This window comes from Lepidothrix coronata, unplaced genomic scaffold, assembly GCF_001604755.1.
Source record: "Lepidothrix coronata isolate B3197 unplaced genomic scaffold, Lepidothrix_coronata-1.0 Scaffold112, whole genome shotgun sequence".
Lineage (NCBI taxonomy): Eukaryota > Metazoa > Chordata > Aves > Passeriformes > Pipridae > Lepidothrix > Lepidothrix coronata.
This window is the reverse complement of record NW_016690292.1, coordinates 2,477,671-2,498,465: the sequence shown is the minus strand read 5'-3', so window position 1 is coordinate 2,498,465 and position 20,795 is coordinate 2,477,671. Positions and strand designations below refer to the sequence as shown.

Genomic DNA, 20,795 nt, shown 5'->3' with positions numbered 1-20,795 from the left:
TTGGTGGTCTTTAATGAGAGAAGATGGCTCCAGGAGGGATTTCTGTACCAGGGCCTCATGGAAGATAGTCCCACCTTGGCTTATCTTAGCACGATGAAGCACCAGCCTGCGGTGCCCAGACCTGACATTCATGTCCCAGCTGCATCCTAGCCCATGGAGCAGCAGCATATCCCCTTCCAGCACCATATCCCCTTCCAGCACCACCTGCATGCTCAGGGTAGTGCTGTGGGTTTGGTTGTCCAGCCTCTCTTTGGAGGCATTTTCCCCCAAAGATATCTGTATGTCATATTGACAATGGCAGATCTACAATGGGAATGAATGGAAGCTGAGCATCAGTGGATAGCTTGGGATCTGGAGAATGGTTTAGCAGTTGCCCTGACTAGGCTAATGAGAGAGAGACAAACTTTAATTACGTGCTGTGCCCATTCCCAAGAAAAGCTGGCCCACTTTGCTCAAGGGCTCAGGGACTGGTATCCAGTAGCACATTGCACATCCTGCTGTGCTCCTGATAGGAGAAAAACTGATTTATTTGTTTGTCAAGTATTTTCCTTTCTTTCTGTCAATGGTCTCAGTCTTTCAGCTCTTTTGTCTCAGTCTAGGCAGTTGGAAGGCTTCTGAGATGTTGAGATGCCTCAGAGCAGTCTAAGACTCTTCTGTATGTTAGCAGTGGCAGGGTCAGCACGGACTCACAAGAGAGTACTGCTGTCCTGCCCCTGCCCAACATCCCTCTCCACTGCTTAGGTATATCCACCATATTTTTAATCTACAGCAAGAAGTGAGACTTGAACATTCACTAGAAACCCTTCTTGCAGTGTTAGATTTTCCTTAATATTCACTTGTCCACTTTTTGATTGGATCTGTCCCTGCTTTGCCTGTGAATTCCAGCAAGAGCCTGAGGTGGTGGCATCGCTCTAGGCATAAATATAGCATGAAGAGACAACATTGTATTTTATTGTTCCATTAATACACGCCTTGGGTGCCTTCAACCATTCAAGACATGTATTAATGGCCCAATAAAACACACCCTGAAGAGCCTTTACACTATTATATTATAGCATTCTGTATTTAAATATTTCTAATACTTGAAAAAAAATTTTATTATATCCTTCCACTACAGGAAATAGTTCCTAGAAACAGTAAGAGGAAACAACATCTGCATTTTCTCTAATAAATATTATGCATAATACCACATTTCAAAGTGCCTCACTAATCAAACATCTGACATTGCTTACATATGATCTTTCCTGTTTCATAGATGGGAAACTGGAGGCACAGAGGATGATGTGACTTGCCCAGAGCCCCAGGGAGCCTGGGATGGAGCTGAGTATCTGGGACACAGGGACCCAGACTCCTTCCCAGGATGGTTCATGCCAGTCTCTGCCAGAGCTCACCTGCTCATTTCTGCCCTCTCTGTCCATAGGAAAAGGGCACACTCCCCCTCTTCCAAAGACGAGCACTCCATTGGCCTGAAGGACTCGCTCTTGGCCCACTCCTCTGACCCGGTTGAGATGAGGCGACTCAACTACCAGACTCCAGGTAAGGAGCAGCTCACACTCTTGCATCCTGCCTCCTCCAGTTCCCCTTTGCCACATCGCCACGCCAGAGGTGGAGTTACAGTCCTTCCCACCCTCCAGCAGCTCCACAGTCACAGTGGCACAGAGGGAGCTTTAGACCAAGGATGTCCAGGTGTCTGCTGTGTGGGTTGCAAATCCTTCTCCCTGGCCCTGTCGCTGCAAGGCTGGGGAGCCTGGATGGGGCCAGCCTGTTGTGTGGTGTGTGTCAGACATTCCGTGAAGCTCACTGCAGTCGTCCTGAGCCGGGAGGAGCCTCCACGCAGTTGGGAGCGCCCATACCTGCAGTGGTCCCGGGTACTGCGCTGGCTTGGCCTGGGCTGGGGTTCAGTGCCGAGCACCACTGCTGCAGTGCTGGCCACATGGGCTGCATCTGGGGGAATCAGGAGGTACAGAGCCCTCCTGCTGCTGAGGGTGTCCCAGCAGCTTCATCCTGGCATCTTTGGCGTGCTGGCTCTCCTGCTCTGCTCGGCTGAGGGTGAAGAGAAGAGCTACGTGCAAACTACATTGCTCCCCAGCCAGTGATGTGGCCCAATGAAGGGCACTGCTGGTCGGGGTGGTCTCAGTGCAGAGGATGATAGTTCAGTAGAAGCCATTCTCTACCTGCTGCTTTCACTGGCCTGGGGTGCCTCGGGCTGTAGCTGGTTTGCCAGCCAGTGGAGGCAACTGTACTTCACACTGCAGAAAGGTCTTGTGCTGCTGCTTTGTGCCTGCACATCTCTGATGGCACCGAAAGCACAGTACCTGTCATTGTAGTGATCAGAGACAGGCTCGCCCTGACTTGTTCAGAGCCTTTCAGAGAGTCCAAGTCCTAGATGAACTGAGGGAGCACCTGGGCTTTTGTGATGGAGGGAGCAGTTCAGCAGTAAATGAGGCACATACAACTCTCTTCTAACTTGCAGCTCCTCCTGGTCTGTAACCTACTTTCCTTTTCCTCCTGCTGCTCATTCATCTAAGAGCTTTCATCTAACAGGAGAGTTTTGGAGGGACCATTTCCTGATGTAAAACTGCTGTGTCTGGCAGTGGGGGCAAGAGGAGCCTTTCCTGTTGCCACTCACAGCAGTCTGACTCACATCTGGGGTGAGCTTCACCAGCACATCATCTTCTATGCCCAGGCAGCTGTCAGAGGTCCCTAGTTAGTGCATCTCCCAGGCAGGACCGATGGCACATCTCAGGGATGGGAGGCAGCAGCAGCCTGGCAGTTGCCAGCAGAGCTGGCACGTTAATTGGCCACAGCACAGGCCAGCGTGGTATTGCAGCACGGGAGGAAAGTGCTGTGGGGAGAAAGGAAGGCACCTGTGCCAGAGGAGGAGCATCTCAACAGGCAGATCACTGGGAGCAGCACTAAGGAGGGGGTCACACACAGTCAGCAACAGCGTGCAGCTTCCTGAGGAGGAGCACAGTCTTGAACAGGGCTACTCCAGGACGGTTATGCACGGGGACAGGCCTCTGTGATGTGTCTCCACATGGGAACAAGAGCCATTTTTGCTGCGTGCTCGTGGTTTACATTGCACAGGGGATTGTGACAGGTCAGGCTCATGTCCGCTCCTGTCTCCAGCAAGATTGGGGTGTTTGCAACAAGGACATCCCTTGCTAGAGGGTCAAGAGTTGCCATCAGAGAGAAGAGGGGTCTGGGAAATTTTCTTTTCCCGTCTGTGCCTAAGGATAAGCCAAAGATGCTGGCTCATTTGGTGAGTTTGCAGAGCTCTCTGGAGAGGCAAAAACAAGCCACAGTGCCCAGTTCACTTGAGACAGCAGCAGGGGCCTGAGACACTGCCAGACAATGCTCCTCCACCATGACACAGCACTGTGTCCTCCTCCCCTTCTCCCCCCTGCATCACTTGTGAGTCTCTGAGGGGCAGAAGTGGGTGTTGTGCAGTTAGAAGTGACTGTTCCGGCTCCTGATGAGCTTGTCCTCATTAATGAGGTGCATGAAAACCACCAAGCCCAGTGGGTCCATGCTGTTGCCCCTGTCACCCGCCGGAGGTTGAGGCAGTGCTGTGCGGATGCACTGACAAGAGGTGCTGGCCACCAGCCCTGGTAGCTCCCTGCTGGAGCGTGCTGAGCAGGGAAAACTTGTTTAATGCATAATTAATTGGGCTACTGTTATTAAATATTAAGCTTTCTCGTTTTTGTGGTTCCTACTTCAGACAAGGGTTTTCCCCCCCGTTGGCTTGCCTGTACTAACGTACTGCTGTGCCAAGTCACTGAGAGGATCCAGGACCAGGCAGTGTCCCAATACACCATGAAATGAGGCTGAGTTGTGCTGCTGATGAGCTGCGAGCGAGCTGGAGGCTCAGGGAGGCTGAGCAGAGGTTGCTGGGGCTGAGTGCAGTCGTTGTGGCTTCCAGCCAGCACAGATGCCACCTGTACCTGCCATCCCCTGGCCCTCGCTGGCTCCCCCAGGGCACAGGGCTGTGGCCAGTGGTATGCAACTAGAAGTGTAGCTCTTGGTGTCACATGAAGACCCGTGTGCTCACTCCCCTGCAAGTAGCTCCAGCTCCATGTGTTTGCCATCGGGGGATGGCACTGGCCAGAGCCAACAGCCCAGTGTGCAACAGCCAGCTGGAGAGCAGGCCTCTGGGCCAGGCAGTCGGTCCTGTGCAGGAGGGAGGCTCCCAGTGCTGTGGCAGATGGTGCTTTCCTTTGCATCTTCATCTCTTTGTCTTTCCGTTTCTGAACCTCTGCGATGATGACTAAAAGCTAATGGGATTTCTGTTCTTGCCCCATTTCTTTTCTTTGCAGGTGCCAGTGTCGCCTGTTGCCCGAATATCTCAAGTTAGTTTTAACTCCTGTTTTTATCTTATGACACCTTTTGCTTTTTCTTTCACTTTCTCTCTCGTCTCTGTAATTTTTGTTTCAATGTCATGAAGGTCACCCTCACCTACAGCAGACTGTAAAATGGCAGCGATTTCACTTTCTGACATGATGTGTTGGGGCCAGGCTCGGTACTGCTCACATGGCACTGCAGCAGCTCACCTCAGCACAGTGCAGAAGGGAAAGCCCCGAGTGCTGGGCTGCCAGGAGGCTTCTGCAGCAGCCCATTGCCTGCTCCCATGCCACCTGCCCCCCCAGAGTGGTGTGCCAGGCTCTGCCATGGCACCAAGCCTGCAGCTGGCCCTGGGTGGGGACAGAGAACCTTGGCCATTCTGGAGGGGGTGACCAGCTAGGAACCCCAAATGGACAAATCTAAGGGTGCTCTTCAGCCCAGTGGTTGAACACACTCTCGTCCTACCTTGGGCAAACTGTTTTCCCAAGGCTGGGTGGGTTGCTGTGTCGTAGAGTTAGGCAGAACACAAGCCAAGGGACACTGATCATCTCTGAACTGCTGTGCAGTTGTTCTCCTTGGCAGTGTTGGCACCGGATTCCGAGGCACAGAGCAGAGGGACTTACTGCTCTAGAAGGTTGGATGGAGTAGTGCCAGCCTGTGGGTGTCACTGCCCCTTTAATGCTTGTCTTCTGAGCTTCAAGTTCACCCTCAGACAACCATGAAAGCGTAGCCTCCCTGCTGCTGGATGTACAAGGCATCTGTGTGCAAACAGGAATGGGGGAAGTATGTGGGATAAATACTTCTCTCAGGAGCAGAGCCAAGGGCTTTGCAGTCTGCGGCCCTGCAGGCATTGTGAGACCTCTGAGCCCTTCTAGCCTGGTGGAGAGCTTACTGTCCTCTTGCCAGAGCAATTGGGAGAGCATGTGGAAGTCCTGGCAAAGTGTACAAATCTCCTCCATCTTGCCCTGCAGTGGCAGTGACAGTTGTTCTAGGTTCACCATAATGGGATTCCAACCACCTCTTTCTCCCCATCTGCCCTTGCAGCTCTTTTGTGGCTGCAACACAGCCTTGGCCAGCAAAACTACAAGTTTGAAGAGACCCCATTGTATTTCTCAGTTGAGATGAGGGTCTGGCAGCTCTGCTGTGGTCTGTGCCATACTTTGTACATAACTACGTTGGGATAAGCACATACTGTGGTTATGTTCCAGTCTCTTTCTTCTTCCAGCCCCACACTTCTGCCTTGGCCCCACACTGTTCTCGTCATTCAGTTGTTCAGTAACAGCTCTGCAAAGGCTGCCCCTGAGCTACAGCCTCAGAGCTCTGTCACCACCAATCTTTGTGGGCCTGCTCAGCCACCTCGGGGATCCTGGTGGGTGAAGTGGCAAGCAGAAGACCATATGCAGAAGGACCTCAGCACAAGGCAGAAGAGAGATATTACCTTCTCCATCTGTCCATGTGTTCTCAGGCCATCCGTGGATAGCTCTGCACTGTCAAGTGATGGCAGGACGAGTGTGTGTTGGATCGGGTCTTGCCTGTGTACAGATGTCAGGTGCTTTATGCAGAGGTCTGAGGTGTAACACTTCCATGTTATCACCTCATGACTTGTCACCACTGTGTCAAATGCCTGTACCCAGCCTGGGGACTGCTCCATCACCTCAGTGGCCCATCACTGCCATCTGCGGTGGCATTCAGTCTCCCAAGAGATTGAAAAGCTCCTGGCTGTGCTCCAGCCTTTCTCCCTGAGTGTGAGTCAACAGTTTCAGCCTATTAATAATCATTATTACCCATGTGGGGTTTCAGGGAAACCCACAGAGCAGCCAATGGAGTCACGAGCCTTGGGATTTGGATGAGATGTTTCACAACCACATTCCTGCCAGTTCAGCATCTCAGCATCAGAGAAGGAGGTTGTGATGGTTGAGCCCTGAATCCCAGGGCTCTAGTAGGGCTCCTCCCAATCCCACATGCACACCACCACAGTGGTGTGGCATCTGTGGGATCCCCTCCTCTAGGCATTTCCCCTGAGCAGGGCTTCGGCTGTGCCCAGGATGAGCTATCCTGCCTTAGACAGGGCAAGACTTCTGCCATGGCTTGAGCTGCATGCCAGCTCACAGCAGCCTCCTAAAAGCTGCTGGAGGGCATGTCACTGCACATGGTGCCTTGCACGAGCAGCCCAGAGGAGCTGAATTGTGGGCCCTGGAGCTGGCTCTGCCTCTGGAGCATCACTGAAAAACACCTGAGTTACACATCTGCAGGCGGAGCTGCTCCTCAGCTCTCAGAATGTTACACAGTGTCCAACAGGGGAGCAGCCATTGCTCCTCCCTTCTCATCTTTCCCTAGCTCCCTGGGGACTGGGGCAGCATCTCCCTACCTGAAAAGCTGTGCGCATGCACTGCAGAGGTTTCATCTGGAGCAGGTCTGGGCGAGTTTCTTTTTGGCTCATGCCATTGTTAGGGCTAAGCAGGAGGATCAGCCTCAGCCCTTGGCAGTGAGAGCACCAGAGGACTGGTGTGTTCAACTTCAACCCATGTGGGAGCCTGGGAAGCTCAGTGACAGCGTATCCTTGGGCTGTTCCTGCCAGGGGCTGTCCCGAGCCCCTGCCCGCTGCGTGGCCTGCTCTGTGTGCCCGGTGGCTGTACTGTCCTGGCTTGCTCACCCGGTCATGCGCATTCTGCACATCACCTTTCTGTTCTGTTCACCGAACCGTGTGCTCTGACAGTGTGTGCCGCATGCCATGTGGTCTCATCGACCTCCCATCCATCCTGCCCAGCGCTTCACATAGTCACACGTGTCCGCCTCGCGCCCACTTTTTGGATTTGCTGTGCACATGCCATTGTTGAGCCTTCCTTGGCCATGCAGAGCCATAACCTCTCCTTCCTCCCTCCTTGTCTCACTTGCAGGCATGCGTGACCACCCCCCCATCCCTGTGAGCGACCTTGCCGACAACATCGACCGGCTGAAGGCCAACGATGGGCTGAAGTTCTCCCAGGAGTATGAGGTGAGCGTGGGAGCGGGACGGGCTGCGGGGCAGAGTGATGCTGGCCAGGACCCCCAGCGGAGAGGGCTTGATGAAAGCTGAGCTGTGCCTCCCCTGCAGCAGCACCGCCTGGGCAGGCCCCACGCCAGCCCTGGGAGCCTGCCAGCTCTCCCTGCCAGCCCCAGAGCGGTGGGAACTCGCCTCGAGCAGTTGTAGCATGGCTGGTACAGGGAAAAGGCCTTGCAGCAGAATGCACAGCAGCCTGCCATGCTCCCACCATGGTTACAGCCTTAGAAGTGAATGGACAGCCTGCCTGCGCTGTCGCTGATTACTTTGTTCTGCTGTGTGAGGGCTGCCCTCCATCCCGGTTGGCTGAGGTATTTCAGTCCACAGCATCCTGTGCCCCTTCACGTCCATCTGCACTCAAAGCTTTGCTCTCTGCGCCATCCTCTGATGCCAATGAATATGCATTTGAGTTTTCATTCCTGCTTCCCCTTCTAATCTCCCCCTGAACACTGTTGGACTGTGCTGGCATTAGCCTGTACCATTCAGCATCTCTACCACCAGAAACTCTGCTAATGTCCCACTGCCCTGGAGTAGTCCCAGTTCCCCTCCCTGCACAGAGCTCTCTCTGCCCTACAGCCCTGAGCTGCAAATTCACCTACATCGCTGAATCACGCTCCTACCCTGGTCCATATCTCTGGTGGAGCCCCTGGGTAGGTACTGTATGCACCCACCACTGATGCTGCCTTTGCTCACACGCACAGGCACGCACTGGGCATTTGGTGAATCCCTCCATCCTGCACTGCACCTCTCCCAGCCCATCCCTGTCCTCACCAGAGAACAACTTGCCAAGGGGGTGCACACATGGAGGGGAAGTGGCTGGCCTGCGTGAGGGCTGCCTTGCATTTCTAGGTGCTCTCCAGGCTGCGTGATTGGGTTGAAACTGTGTAAAACTGTGAAAAGTTCCTCTGCTGCCATGAGAGCAGCAATGGCAGGATGATGTTTTTCTGTGCTTACATGCAGGACCCTCTTGAGCTGCAGGAGACTTGTAAATAAACCCCCACTACTATTAAAGAGGGAATAAATTTAGGAAGTGTTCTTTGCATGTCTTATCACTTCTGTTTGAATTGTTATCTGCTTGTGCCTGTGGCCTCCCCTTCCTGCACCATACCTACACTGATCCATGAGATGAGATCAGAACATTTGCCCATGAGGTAGGATTATATATGCCAGGAAAGGGAAAGCAGATGTTGAGAAGGCAAGGGACCAATTCCAGCTAGTTCAAAGGGTGTGCTGTGTGTATCCGAGGAAGGCAGAGAGCTCTTTTTTGCTTTGGGATGCCAAGATGAGGGCTTTGGCATCCCTCTGCATTCAGCTGTCTGAACGAGAAAGATGAGCTACAGCATTGCATTGCAACTTGGGAGATGTTTAAAGGAATAATGTGCTTGCCTTTCAGCTACCTGTGTGTTCATGTATGTCCTGCCAGTGGTGCCAAGGTGTGCAGTCATATCTCTCTGCCTTGGGCTTTTTGTTTCCGGTCCAGCTGAAACGTTAAGCAGGGCTGTCCACAGGCAGGCTGTGGCTCTGCTGCACGGTGTGGATTTGGCAGGATCCATTGTCTGTGCACTCCCATCCTCACACTAGGCCTGTGCTCATTAGAGCCTGCAGTGTAATACTGAGCTGTGGGAACTGTTTTGGAAAAAATGAGCATTAAGTAAATTCTCTTAGCTGCTTTCATGAGCCTCTCTCTTCTCATTTCTCTTTCTTTAGAATATCATGGCTGGTTGAGAGCACCAATCAGTTGTACTTCTCATGTTGAAGCAGCTATTAAGTAGCTGATTGTTGCATGTAATTTTTTCCCCTGGATTCTACTGTGTTTGACTCCTCATCAGCTGGAAATTACTGAACATGACAGGCTCATACAGTGTTTGACACTAGGATGGACCCCAAAGCAGAAGGGGTTGCCCCTTGTTGGCATGTGAGGATCGATACAATCATTTCCCATTTGAAATAAGAAGAATCCCGGACTGAGTTTGCAGAGAACAGCAGCTGCCTGTGCAGGATTGCTGCAGCAGTGGGTCTGCTCTCATCCTGGTCCCTGTGTGCGTGGGCAGAGCAACAGCTCCCTTTGGGGCCTGCAGTGGGAGGGCTGGAGGGCAGGATGGGCACAGCATGCGCTGCTGAGTAAGGGAATCTGCAGAGTGGATGCGGAAATAGCTGAGGTGGGATGGGAACAGGCTGTGCAGCCCCGTGGGAGCCTGAGACAGGAACCACACTTCGGCACATACTGTGCATTTCCAGTAAGTGGTGATACAGTCCCTGGGACTGTGTGAGCTGCAGACCTTACACAGAGCTGATTGGTGACCCAGCACTTAGAGAGATGGAAGCCCTGACCCTGTTCCCCATGGCATGGTAGTGCTGCTGGACTGGGCATAGCACAGCTGAGCAGGGAGACCCAAGGGAGGAAGGCGTTGCAGGTGAACCCCCAAGGCCCATTTGCTGTTTGACTGTGCTTCAGAATAGTTGAATTTTAAGTGTTTGAATTTTAAGTGTTTTTTGCAAAGTAGCCTGTCAGCCTAACATCTCCATGGGGTGCAGGGCTGTTTATAGATGGCTCATGTTCCAGGAGCGGTGGCACCACAGGCAGAGAGCAAATATTTAACAGCACTTTTAACCACTGAGGCCAGCTGGCCCAGAGCCATCAGTCTGGCACTTGCCTTAGTTGTGCAAGCAATAGCAGGGTAGCCTAGACACAGGTGACACAAAACAAGACCTGTCAGCACCTCCCCGCACGCCTGGGAAGGGAGCACAGAAGGGTGGCAGAGATTTCTCACAGCTATCTGACCTCCATTCCCACAGGTCAGAGAACAAATAATATTGCTCGCACTGGTTTGCCACCCTGCGTGGCTGAGCAGCCCGTGTGACAAAGCCATCACAGAGCAAGCTGTGTGCTGGCTGCAGACAGAGCAGGCTCAGGAGCTTCGGGCCAGCCCTCTCCCCTGGTGCCCGGGAGCCATCCCAGCTGGACCTGCTGGTACCCCTGGTGCGACAGGAGAGGCTGAACTGCAGGTGCTGGGAGCTGAGCCGGCTGCAGACACTGTTAACTGCTGCCAGCTGCTCTGGTGTGGGGCAGAGCACAGCCCCTCCATGCTCCCCGGGCATGCAGCAGCTGGGGAGCAGGGCACAAGGGTCTGGCAGCAGCTTCTGGCCTGGCTGCACCAGGATAGTATTTCATTTTTAGTGTACACTGGGAGCTACAATGAATTTACAGTGTGGGACTAATGGAATTAAGTAGAAGGGAGGCTGAGCCCCATGACTGTGGACCTGCGGGCGGTGGCAGGCGCTGTCGCTGTGTTGGAGCTCCTCCTGTGGGCACCTTCCCACGCTGCAGCCTGTGCACGGGGGGCAGGCTCCTGCCCTCGGATGGTGCAGGAATACCTGCACTGGAACAAACAGGTGTGCACACACACACACTGCGTCACACACAGCAGCTGTGGGATCCAGCAGGCTGAGTGCTGGTGTCCCCTTTGATGCTGTTAGCAAACACAGAACTGGCTGGCTCCAGCCAGCACTAGTTCCTGCTCCCTTGTGGCTGCTGCTGTTTCTGGGCTAGGTCCTGCATCACTTTTTCAGGGGAAAATTTTTTCCTTACATCCAAACTGCAGCTTTTGCCCCTCGTGCCCAGTCCCTTTGGCATGTCCGTCCAGTGTAAGACCCCTGGGAGCAAAGCAGGCTGTAGGTGATGAGAACCTGACAGTGTGGCACTGCCCAGCACATTAGTTCTTGGTAATCTTTAGGTCACGTATGAGATTTGACTGTGCTCCTGCTTCCCAGTGTAGTGGGGAGGCTGCAGACCCTTCCTTGCAGTTTTCTAAGGAGACAAACACTGCTGGCCTGCCCAAACCCTGTGTTCACTTGCGTTTTCCTTAAAGCCACTGTGGACATTGCATCTCCCTTGCCTGTAGTCCTGGCAAGGCAGCTTAGATGGTGGGAGAGGTGCTTGGGTCCCTGGAGCCACTGAAACCAGGAGGTGCTGGACCTGGGGTCCAGATAGCACCCAGGGAACCGCTCGTTGTGGGTTTAACGGGCTGGTCGGGAAGCTGCCTCATGCAGCACTCAGGTTCCGGTAATAAGAATAATAAGGCTGAAGCGCTGCCAGCCATTGATTCAGAAGCACATTATGTCCTCATTTGAGACGCAGCAGAGATTGACAGTGGTCAATGCTTGTGCTAATGTGGTTGATTTCACAGGAGGCCGGGAAGCACTCGCTGCCTGAGCACCTTCCCACCCCCGTGCCCTTGTGCAGCCACCTGAGCTGCTGAGCAGCGCAGCGGGGTCACGGTGCCCAGCTCCTTGGCTGCCGCAGGCAGGGCCAGCCGTGCTGCCACGGGGGTCTGCCTGCCCGGGCTGCCCCAGGGATCTGCCTGCCCGGGCTGCCCATGCCTGCCAGCAGTGTAGACAACAGCAGGGACTTGGCATATGGAGGGATTTTGGAGCTGCACTGGGGAAGGGGAGCAACAAACCCAAGGTGGACTGTATCTGAGAGATAAACTGGCACCCAGGAATGTTTTCAAGGCATTTGCAGAGTGCTCTCGAGTCTGTCTAGGAAAGAGCCTTTTTCCAATCCTGTTTCAATGGTCTGACTGTCTTTATGGCATTAGCAGCAGGAATCCCTGAACTACTTTGGAGAGATTGCTCTTTGCACTTCCATGCTGGGAAGGAGGAGTTTCACTAATTGGGCTTTTTCTTAATTTGCACTTGCTGTCTTACAGCATCTCCCCTGTCACTTTAAAGCAAAGTAAAACTAAAAGTCATGGGGCTTTTAAGTTTGTTCCTGGCTCATTTCCTTCCAATTTCCTAGCCCTTCTGCTTTCTAGGAAGAATAAGTTGAAAGTGTTACTCTGATCAAGTTTTGGGATGAAGCAGTCATTCCCATGAGCCCCAGAAAGGAACGAGAGCAGATTCCCAGAGCCCAAGCAGTTGTGGAGCAAGGTGGGGAGACAAGGCAGTGCTGCCACAGTCAGGGGCTGCAGAGCATTGTACGGAGATGGGACAAGACTTGCCAACCACCACTCCATGTGAGGGTTCCAACTGCTCTCCAAGCAGCCCATCATGCTCCAGTTTATTTACTCATTTGTTTGCCTTAAAGGGGGGAACAGGTGTACATTAATTCATCATCAGAGTTTAAATTAAATCATTTTACTTCTAAATGAGTCAATAATTTGCAGGAGTATTTAATTAGAGCCTCTTTGCACTCAGGTGCTCTATTACTTCTGACTTTCTCACCTGTTCGCCCTCTTAAGAGGCTGATGATGATTAGACCATTTCTGCACATCCTCATTGCACATCAAAGCAATTAACCCTAATGGCAACCCCTTGATGCTCCTCCTTGGTTCTGGGGGCTCTTGGCAGCCTTGTGCCCCACCCCCCAGGAAATAACTCTTTCTTCTGCTGTGGCAGGACATGGACTTGCAGTGCAAAGCACACTGCCCCGCACAGCTCGGTCGCCCTGCAGCCGTAGATGTGCGGTGTAGATTGCACACCAACAACTGCACTGAGCTCTGCCTGCCTCTGCTGAGGGGGGAAGACTTGCTCCAGCACCCACCTGTGCCCACTGAGAGTGTTCACAGGGTGCATGTAGGGCTGGTGCTTTCTTGGGTTGCTTCTCCATAGCAACAAGATGGTCACTGATGCCTTCAGGGCCAGTCTTAGCCCCACCGCCAGGTAGTCAGTTCTCTGCATGGGCTGTCTGTGCAGACTAAGGCCACCTTTTTGAAAAATAAGTATTATTTATGTCTCTAATAGGCATTGGTGGGTCTATCTCTTCCTCCTCAGTTTGTCTTATTTGTGCTTCTCCTTCAGTATGCTATGAATTGACCAGGCTGGTATCAAAACCCCTCTCACTTATCTCTACTCCAAACTGAAAAGTCCTTACACGTTATATTCCTCTTATTTTTTCATACCTTTGATCATTTCTGCACTGCCCTTCTGCAGTTCAGCCCCACCCTTAGGTGGGCAGCAGTCTTCCCTGCCACACAGCTGAGAGGAGAGCATCCAAAGAGCTGATCCAGTGAGCAGCCTATCCTGAAAACAAAATAAAGGTGCCTGGATGAATTGAAGTGCCCCAGAACGCCATGAGCTGTACTGGGATGTCTCTGTGCCTGGGCAGAGGAGTTTGCAGAGGCTGTGGCAGCCAGGCCAGTGGGTTTCCAGCCAGAAGCAGTGCTTGCAGCCTCCACTCTCACCATCCCTGCTGCCGCGCCTCTGAGCGCAGCGGCTGCCTACTTATTACACTGATAATAGAAAATTACAGGTTTTCTGTAGGAAATGTCTATTTACATCCTACATTTCCCAAACTGCCTATTAGCATCGCTGTGATGTCACATCCTCCTGCGTGTTTTCGTCAGCGCTGGCCCCTGTGCCTGCAGGCAGCCTGCTGCTGCTGCGGGGAGGGCTGGCAGCACGGGCCATGCGTGGGGACAGACAGACAGACAGACAGCTGCCACCTGGCACAGCACTGGCCCCTGGTGTCACAGATCCCTCAGGGCTGCTGCAGCAATGCAGGCAGTGCCTGTGCTCTGTGCCCAAGCCAGTATCCACACCCAGTGCTGGCTGCTTGGGAAGGGCCTGCTCCACAGCTGAGGAGCGTGGGGGACAGCAGTGGATGTCACCTTGTGCACAGCCGATGGCTGGTGGGACTGAGCAGAGGGACCATGAGGGCTGTCCACGTCGGCCCAGTCAGGGAACTGTGCTTCTCGACTCAGCCTTTTGCTCACAGCTGATCCAGAGCTGACAGACAGGCATTTCACTGCCTAAGAAACCTCCTGACACGGCTCTCTGCCGGGCGATGAACACGGATGCCTGCAGAGAGCACAGCGTGCTGTGCTTCCCCTGGCCTCTTTACCCAGCGTTCATGTCTCTGGGCCAGCAAAGTTTTGGGAACCCTGAGTTGGAGCCTGATTTTAATGTTTTGGTGGTGTTGGTAATTTCAGGGGAAAGGGGTTCATGGGGTGACTGTCCTGCTGTAGCTGTTTGCCCCCAGCTTGCCCAGGGCTGCGAGTGCCGAGCAAGTCCCTACATGAGGCAGCTGTCCGGGTGCCTCACGAGTCTCTCAGACAACAAAGCCACCCCATCTCCAAGGGGTGCTTTAGGCATGGTCCTTGTTCACCTTGTTTTGCGCACGAACAGAGACGAAAGGGAAGGCTTTGGGAAGAGGCTTGCCTGGCCTTGGAGGAGGCATGCACTGGCTGCACCAGCACATGGCGCATGGGAGAATCATCGGATGTGTGAGGCCAGGTGGGAGTGGGGTGTGTGCTTTTCAGGCAGTTGCACAGTGTGCAGGCCTTTGGCCAAGATTTACAACAATGTCTCTTCTCTGGGTTTATAGTTTCTTGTCACTCTGTTAACTCAAACAAGAGATATTTACATTGCATAAGTAGCTGGAGCAGTGGATAGTAACCTATCAATTTTCATGACTATTCCCTGGCAAAAGCTCATAGGCTGTCTTGCAGGGCACTAATACTGAAAGCTCCTGGGGCACAAGACACCATGGGCTTGCTATATTTCATGAGACTGCAGTTCAACAGCTAATAAAACCGCTAGGTCAAGAACTGTGCAGTCAGGTCTCTCTGGAGTCCTGGCAGAAGACCAGATTTCTGCTGATGGGTAGCTCCAGAGGAAAGGATAGCACACAGCAGAGGAGATGAAGGCTCATCTGCAGCAGGCTGCCCGAGCGAGGGGCTGCTTTGCCTGCAGGTCATGAGATGCGTGTCCCACTGGAAACTGGTTTTCAGTGTGGTCTGGCTTGACACTGCTGCTGTGGACACCCATGGAAGTTGTGTCTGGCCTGGGGAGAGCTGTGCAGGGCAATGCAGATTTCCTGACTGAAACGCATGTGTGCTGCAGTATCTCACTGCACTGTAACTACTCCTGACTCCTTCCTTCTCTTTCTTTCCGCAGTCCATTGATCCAGGGCAGCAGTTTACCTGGGAGAACTCCAACCTGGAAGTGAATAAACCCAAAAACCGCTATGCAAACGTGATTGCCTATGACCACTCACGTGTCATCCTGACCTCCATCGATGGTAAGAGTGACTCTGAAGTGAGTACCCCAGCAAGCAGCTGAACCTGACTGTAGCAGGGGACCATCTTTTTCCCCATTTTCGGTTGAGCAGGGGCAAACACCAAGTATCAGCATGATCAAATGTTTCTTCTGAATGGCCAGAAGAGAGAAAGGGCTCTGCAGAGCTTTCCTCAGAGCAGTGTGTCCTGTGTGGCTGCTGATTGATACTGCTTGGCAGCAGAGATATCTGTCCCAGCAGCCTTTCTACTTTTGTCCTTGCTGTGTGACTTCAGCTGCCTCCCTCAGTACCTGGTGAAACATGGCACTGTTAGCCCTGCCACCCTCTGTCCCAACACAACTGTCAGGCCAGTATCTTCCTCTTGGACTTGTCAGTATATGTTGCTGAGAAAGTGCCCAGAGTGACACAGATTGAGGGGTGCCCCTTCCCCTGGGACATCAGGCTCCACACATCCCTGTATTCCATGGGAGATGTATCAGGCTCTGGTGTCCATAGCACTCACTCCCATGGCTCCGAGAACCAGCCCCACATCTCTGGAGTCTGGGCTAATACATGTTTTTAGTTCTCTTGAACACAGAGGAGCTGTTCTATAAACCAGCATCCAGCTCTGCACAGCAGATCTGAGCCCACTCATGGGGATGAGGAAGATGCAGCTAATTCAATGCTTGGGGAAGGAACTGGGGCCTGGCTTTGCACAGTCACTAGCATCTTTTTTCTAGGAATGGAAAAGGCTTTTATAATGCTAATGCACTACTCATCCTCTTCGGGAGGAGGAGGGGGGGCCAAACGGTCCCTCACAGCAAGCCCTGTCAAGCAGCAGCAGCAGCAGCTATGGGATTCCCTGGCATGCCTGCTCACGGGCAAACCCTCTCAGACAGCTGTGGGGTGAACACGTGGGGGAATCCCTGTTTTCTAGCCTGACTCAGTTGCTGTAAGTAGTGTCTGTGCCTTCCTGGGAACCGTTCCCAAAGCACCCTGCCAGGTCCCCGCCGCCCATGCCAAGGGAGCCAAGTGCTACACTCCGTCTGCTGCCACTCCCCCAGAGCCACCAGCACTTGCTGCCTGGTGGAGACTTCAAGACTTGTAGAAAATTCCCCAGCACAAAAGGACGAGGGGTGACCCCAGCTTTATTTCCTTCCCCTAATGAAATGCAGATGCTCTCTCCAGGGGAGATTCATGCTGCTTTCTCTCCCTGTGGCCGGGGCAGCCCATGCTGAGCAGAGTTGGGAAGCAGCCCCAGGCTTCTGCTTTGCCACATTTATTTTAGTAACTATGTGTTCGCATTTTAAAGGCCTTTACAAAAAATTCCTTTCCTTAAAGTGGCGGAGGCAGAGTGGAGGCTGGAGCAGCCTCTGTCAGAAGGCAGCAGAGGGGGTCTCACACAGAAAGGTTTCAATGGTAGTGGGTTCTCCTCCTGCTCTGGGATACCTGTTCCTGCAGGAAGGATGGGAGGACATCCCTGCCTGACATCCGTTTCTAACAGAGGCAAGCTAATGAAGCAGCCTCATTTTTAAAAGGTGCTGTAGGACCATAACAAATTGCTGGTGAATTTAAGACAATTATTTCAATGAGTTGCTTGGGGCCAACGAGCTCCTTAATATTCCTGCCTGTGAATTTCCCTTTGTGTGCGGGTGGCAGCTGTCTCTCTGCTTTGGTGTTGCCTCCTTGTTCCATTAATGTGGGAGTTACAAAGGATTCTTCTTTGTTCAGGCACCATCCCTGTCCTTTGCAGGATTCCTGGGAGAAAGATCCTGCCATCCCCAGCCTCTTCCCCTGCCTGCAGGGCCCTGCAGAGCGATAGGTACAGACAGGGTCGTGGGCTGCCCCCAGAGTAACAGTTGCCCTCTTTCTCCTGCACAGGAGTCCCCGGCAGTGATTACATCAACGCCAATTACATCGATGGGTATCGGAAGCAGAACGCCTACATTGCCACACAGGGACCTCTGCCAGAAACCCTCAGCGACTTCTGGAGGATGGTGTGGGAACAGAGAACAGCAACTATAGTCATGATGACCAGGCTGGAGGAGAAGTCCAGGGTACAGTGTGTGCTTCCTTTATTTTCTGGAGCTGTTGAGGGGCAGGAGAGAAAGGTAGGAACACCTAACAGCATAAGGCCATCCAGGGAGAGGCAGTTCCAGGGATGTGGCTCACTGGGGCTGGCAGCTCAGCAACAAGTGCCTTGTAAGCGTGTCCCTGTGGGGCAAAACCTCCTGTCTTTGTCCTGCTCGTTTACCCCTGTTTTGCCTGTGTGTCTGTGTGCACACCCGTCCTTTCCCTCCCCACATCATTCACACCAAAGGGGGAAAGGAAAGCTCTGAAATGGGGAGTGTGGACAGTCCCAGAAGCTGAGAAGCTGCAATGGGTAGGTTGTACCAGCACCATCCTGCAGCCTGACAGGACCCTGGCATCTTTGGCAATGCAGGGGGATGGCTGACAGGGTCTCATTGCAATAACAAGACTAATTTGTGCCTTGTCCAATGACAATATGTATAAATGATTGGCTCATACAGCCAGGATTAGATATTCTGATGTAATAAATGCAAAGCTGCCTGCAAACCGTGGGGAAGGTGTGAGGTGGAGAAGGAGCAGGAGCCCTCACTGCGGATGATACTTAAGGTTTTCATGCCAGAGGTTCTTACTTAGCCCCTGAAGCAGGAATTTGTAAGCTGTGACCAAGTGCTCCCATGCCCGGATGCACCCTTCGGGCAAAGCCTGCCCAAGCAGGAGGCAGCTTCTGCCTCTTGTGATCAGTTTGTTCCTAAAAGTAAAATTTTAGTGGTGAGCATTTGTACTTGTAGAATATTTTAGTGTTGCCATGCCAACAGCAGGAGAAGGGGCTTGTGCGCTCAAGCTGTGAAGCACTGGTTATTTTTAGCCCAATAAGCTCATTCTTGAGAAGCAGAAGCTGTCAAGTTTGGGTTTAGTTAAAACTTTTGCCTGCATGCTCTCCCTCCTTTTCAAAGCTTTAGCACTGAAATGCTCACAGGGGTGTCCCAGCCCACGCTGGCTGGGAGGAAGCAGCTGGAACAACCGATCACTGTGGCAAAACAGATCTGCTTTCTCTGCATGTACAAAAACAGGCATTGTTGATGGGTTTCCCTGGCTCTACAAATGCCCTACAGCCTGCAGGGAAAACCAGTGTTCCTTGGAGATGAGCTTCCTCCAGAGAGGCAACCCCAGCTTTGCACTGTGCTTCCCCCTGCACGGCCCTGCCTGTTCTGTCCGATGGCCACTGTCACCCGCCCAGCCCAAACGAAGGGAAATTAATCTGACCTGCCCTGCGGCTCAGGGCTTGGCACATGGGCTAAGCAAGATCAGAAGCTTCTGATCAACCACCCTCTGCAGCTGGAGACTTTTTTGTGCCTTCACATTTCAGTAATGGAGCATATATTTGAAGTACAAGGAAAAGCCCTTCTGGGTTACCAAGGAAATCCATGCCTGGAGTCCTAACTCACTTAACTTCTGGGCTGCTTAGTTATGGCAAAGCACTCCAAGGTGCGTGTTTCTTGAAGATAACGGGTTTCCTTTGACCCCACAGGCTCTTGTCTTTGCCCAAGATGCCTGTGCTGCTGAGCTGTGTGTTATCTCCCCCCAGCACGCTCCCTGTCATATCATCCTGCAGTTGCCTCTTGCAGTATTGGTTCTGTCCCAAACACAGTGTGTGTGGTCAGGCTTCTGGTGACAAGACAGGCACTGTGAATCCCTGTCATGGGCAGGAGGTGACCAGAGCCCTCACAGAATCTGCAGTCAGCCTGCATGGGTGGGCACACTGCCCAGGGGCTCTAGGCTGACCCAACCAGACCCAGACCCCTGCATTTGCTCCCTGGCACTGCCTGCCCATGTCCTGCTGCCTCTTTGGCATATCCCCAGCACTAATGAGAAGTGGTCAGTTTTCTCAGGCACTGCAGGAGGGGCAGAGTGCCAAGGGAGGCAGTGGAGAAGCCTGGCCACTCCTGAATCCAACCAGCCATCCACAACAAGGGCTTCCCTGGATGTATTTGCTGGACCCTGTAGGTGTGAGGGGCATCCCCTCACAGCAGAGCCCTGGCAAGGAGGTGGGATGTGGACTTCTAGGAGATAATTTTCTCTAGGTTTTTTGGTTGTCTTTTTCAGCATCCTCCAAGACAAGATGGCTTTCAACCACCTTGCTGCTCTGCTTTTCCTCATGCTCCTTTGATGGTGGCTAGACCTCTCTCGGGAGCACACCTTTTTGGGACCAAGGAAGATCCCATCCCAGTCATTTGCCCGTTGCTCCAGACTTTCAGCATGAGTCACTGTTTTGCAGTTTGTTCCACTCCAGAGGCTTCAAACCTCAGCTGATGTAACCCCTTGGGTCCCTGCAGCATTCCTGCCTGCCCATGCTCACGCTGCTGTGGGACAGCACTGCTCCAGGCAGTCACATGGCGTCACAGAGTTACCCACGGGTGACCTTGCTTGAAAGTCCCCTTGCCCAGGGGCTTTGGTGCAGGCACAGGATTGTCTGTCCAGCTGCAGAGCCTGGGGTGGGTAGCAGGGCCTCATGGCGAGATGCCCAGCGCAGAGCAGGCTCTGCCACCTCTCCAGGCGAGCTCCCCAGGTCACCCTTGGCAGTGCTGTGATAAGCCGACCAGGACCAGCAGCAGCTTGGCAGCCCTGTGGGGGTGACACTGCTTTAAAGGGCTCCTGAGCTGCAGGGGGAAAAAAAATCTTTAAAGAGCATCAGCTTTTATGGTCTGCAATTTCAGCTGGCTTGATGGTCCAAATCATCCTCCCTTTTTCATGTTTTCACAAAGCGAGAAGCACATAAAGGATAGAAATGGCTGGATTGTGCAATTTAGCTGCCTTCAAAGCTTTACAATCAGTTTCAGAATCATTTGGTGGCAGTTCAGAAACACACACTGTAGATTAGCTTTCCCGAAGCTGCGAGCGTGGCACGTCCCTGCCGGGCTGTGTTGCATGAGAGAGGTATTAAAGCAGGATTTCTCCTGCCCTGGGCTATCCCCAAGAGCCCGGCAGAGTGAGGTCTCCCGGAGCAGCGCCGTGGCTTGTTCTGTTCCAGCCCAGAGCACCAAGCAGCCATCCCTGGGGTGTGATCTCTGCTGTCCCCAGGCAGGGGTGTAAAGAAGCTGGTGCTCGAGGGCTCTGGGGAAGAGGAGCCTGGCAGCCACATTGTGCTCCAGCCCTCTCACTGGCAGTGATGCCATCTGGAGCTTGCAAGTGGGGCCGGGAGCTGAGCACAGCTCTCAAGATGAAGAGAGGTGCCCGGCTGCTCTTGGGCACAGGGCATCAAAGGGGAGGGACAGGAGCCACTCAGCAAAGCTGCAATGAATGGTTGTTCAGGACATTACTGAGCTCCTTAAGTTAATGAGAAACAAGCACTGCCAGAAGAAAACATCTCTTGTCTGCTTTAGTGCCACA

At 53.1% G+C, this 20,795-nt stretch overlaps 1 protein-coding gene across 22 annotated transcripts in view; it reads left to right on the top strand.

Annotated features, from left to right (window-relative positions):
• The window catches only part of PTPRF (protein tyrosine phosphatase, receptor type F), a 375,587-nt gene that overhangs the window by 341,515 nt on the left and 13,277 nt on the right, over nt 1–20,795 (top strand). For 15 of the 22 annotated variants that reach the window (XM_017824688.1, XM_017824676.1, XM_017824671.1 and 12 more), the window contains 5 exons: nt 1,421–1,536; nt 4,317–4,349; nt 7,239–7,336; nt 15,278–15,401; nt 17,259–17,434. In XM_017824688.1, coding sequence (XP_017680177.1) covers nt 1,421–1,536; nt 4,317–4,349; nt 7,239–7,336; nt 15,278–15,401; nt 17,259–17,434 — 547 coding nt within the window. The remainder of the gene's footprint in view (nt 1–1,420; nt 1,537–4,316; nt 4,350–7,238; nt 7,337–15,277; nt 15,402–17,258; nt 17,435–20,795) is intronic. The other 7 variants (XM_017824689.1, XM_017824682.1, XM_017824679.1 and 4 more) reach the window with 1 other exon arrangement.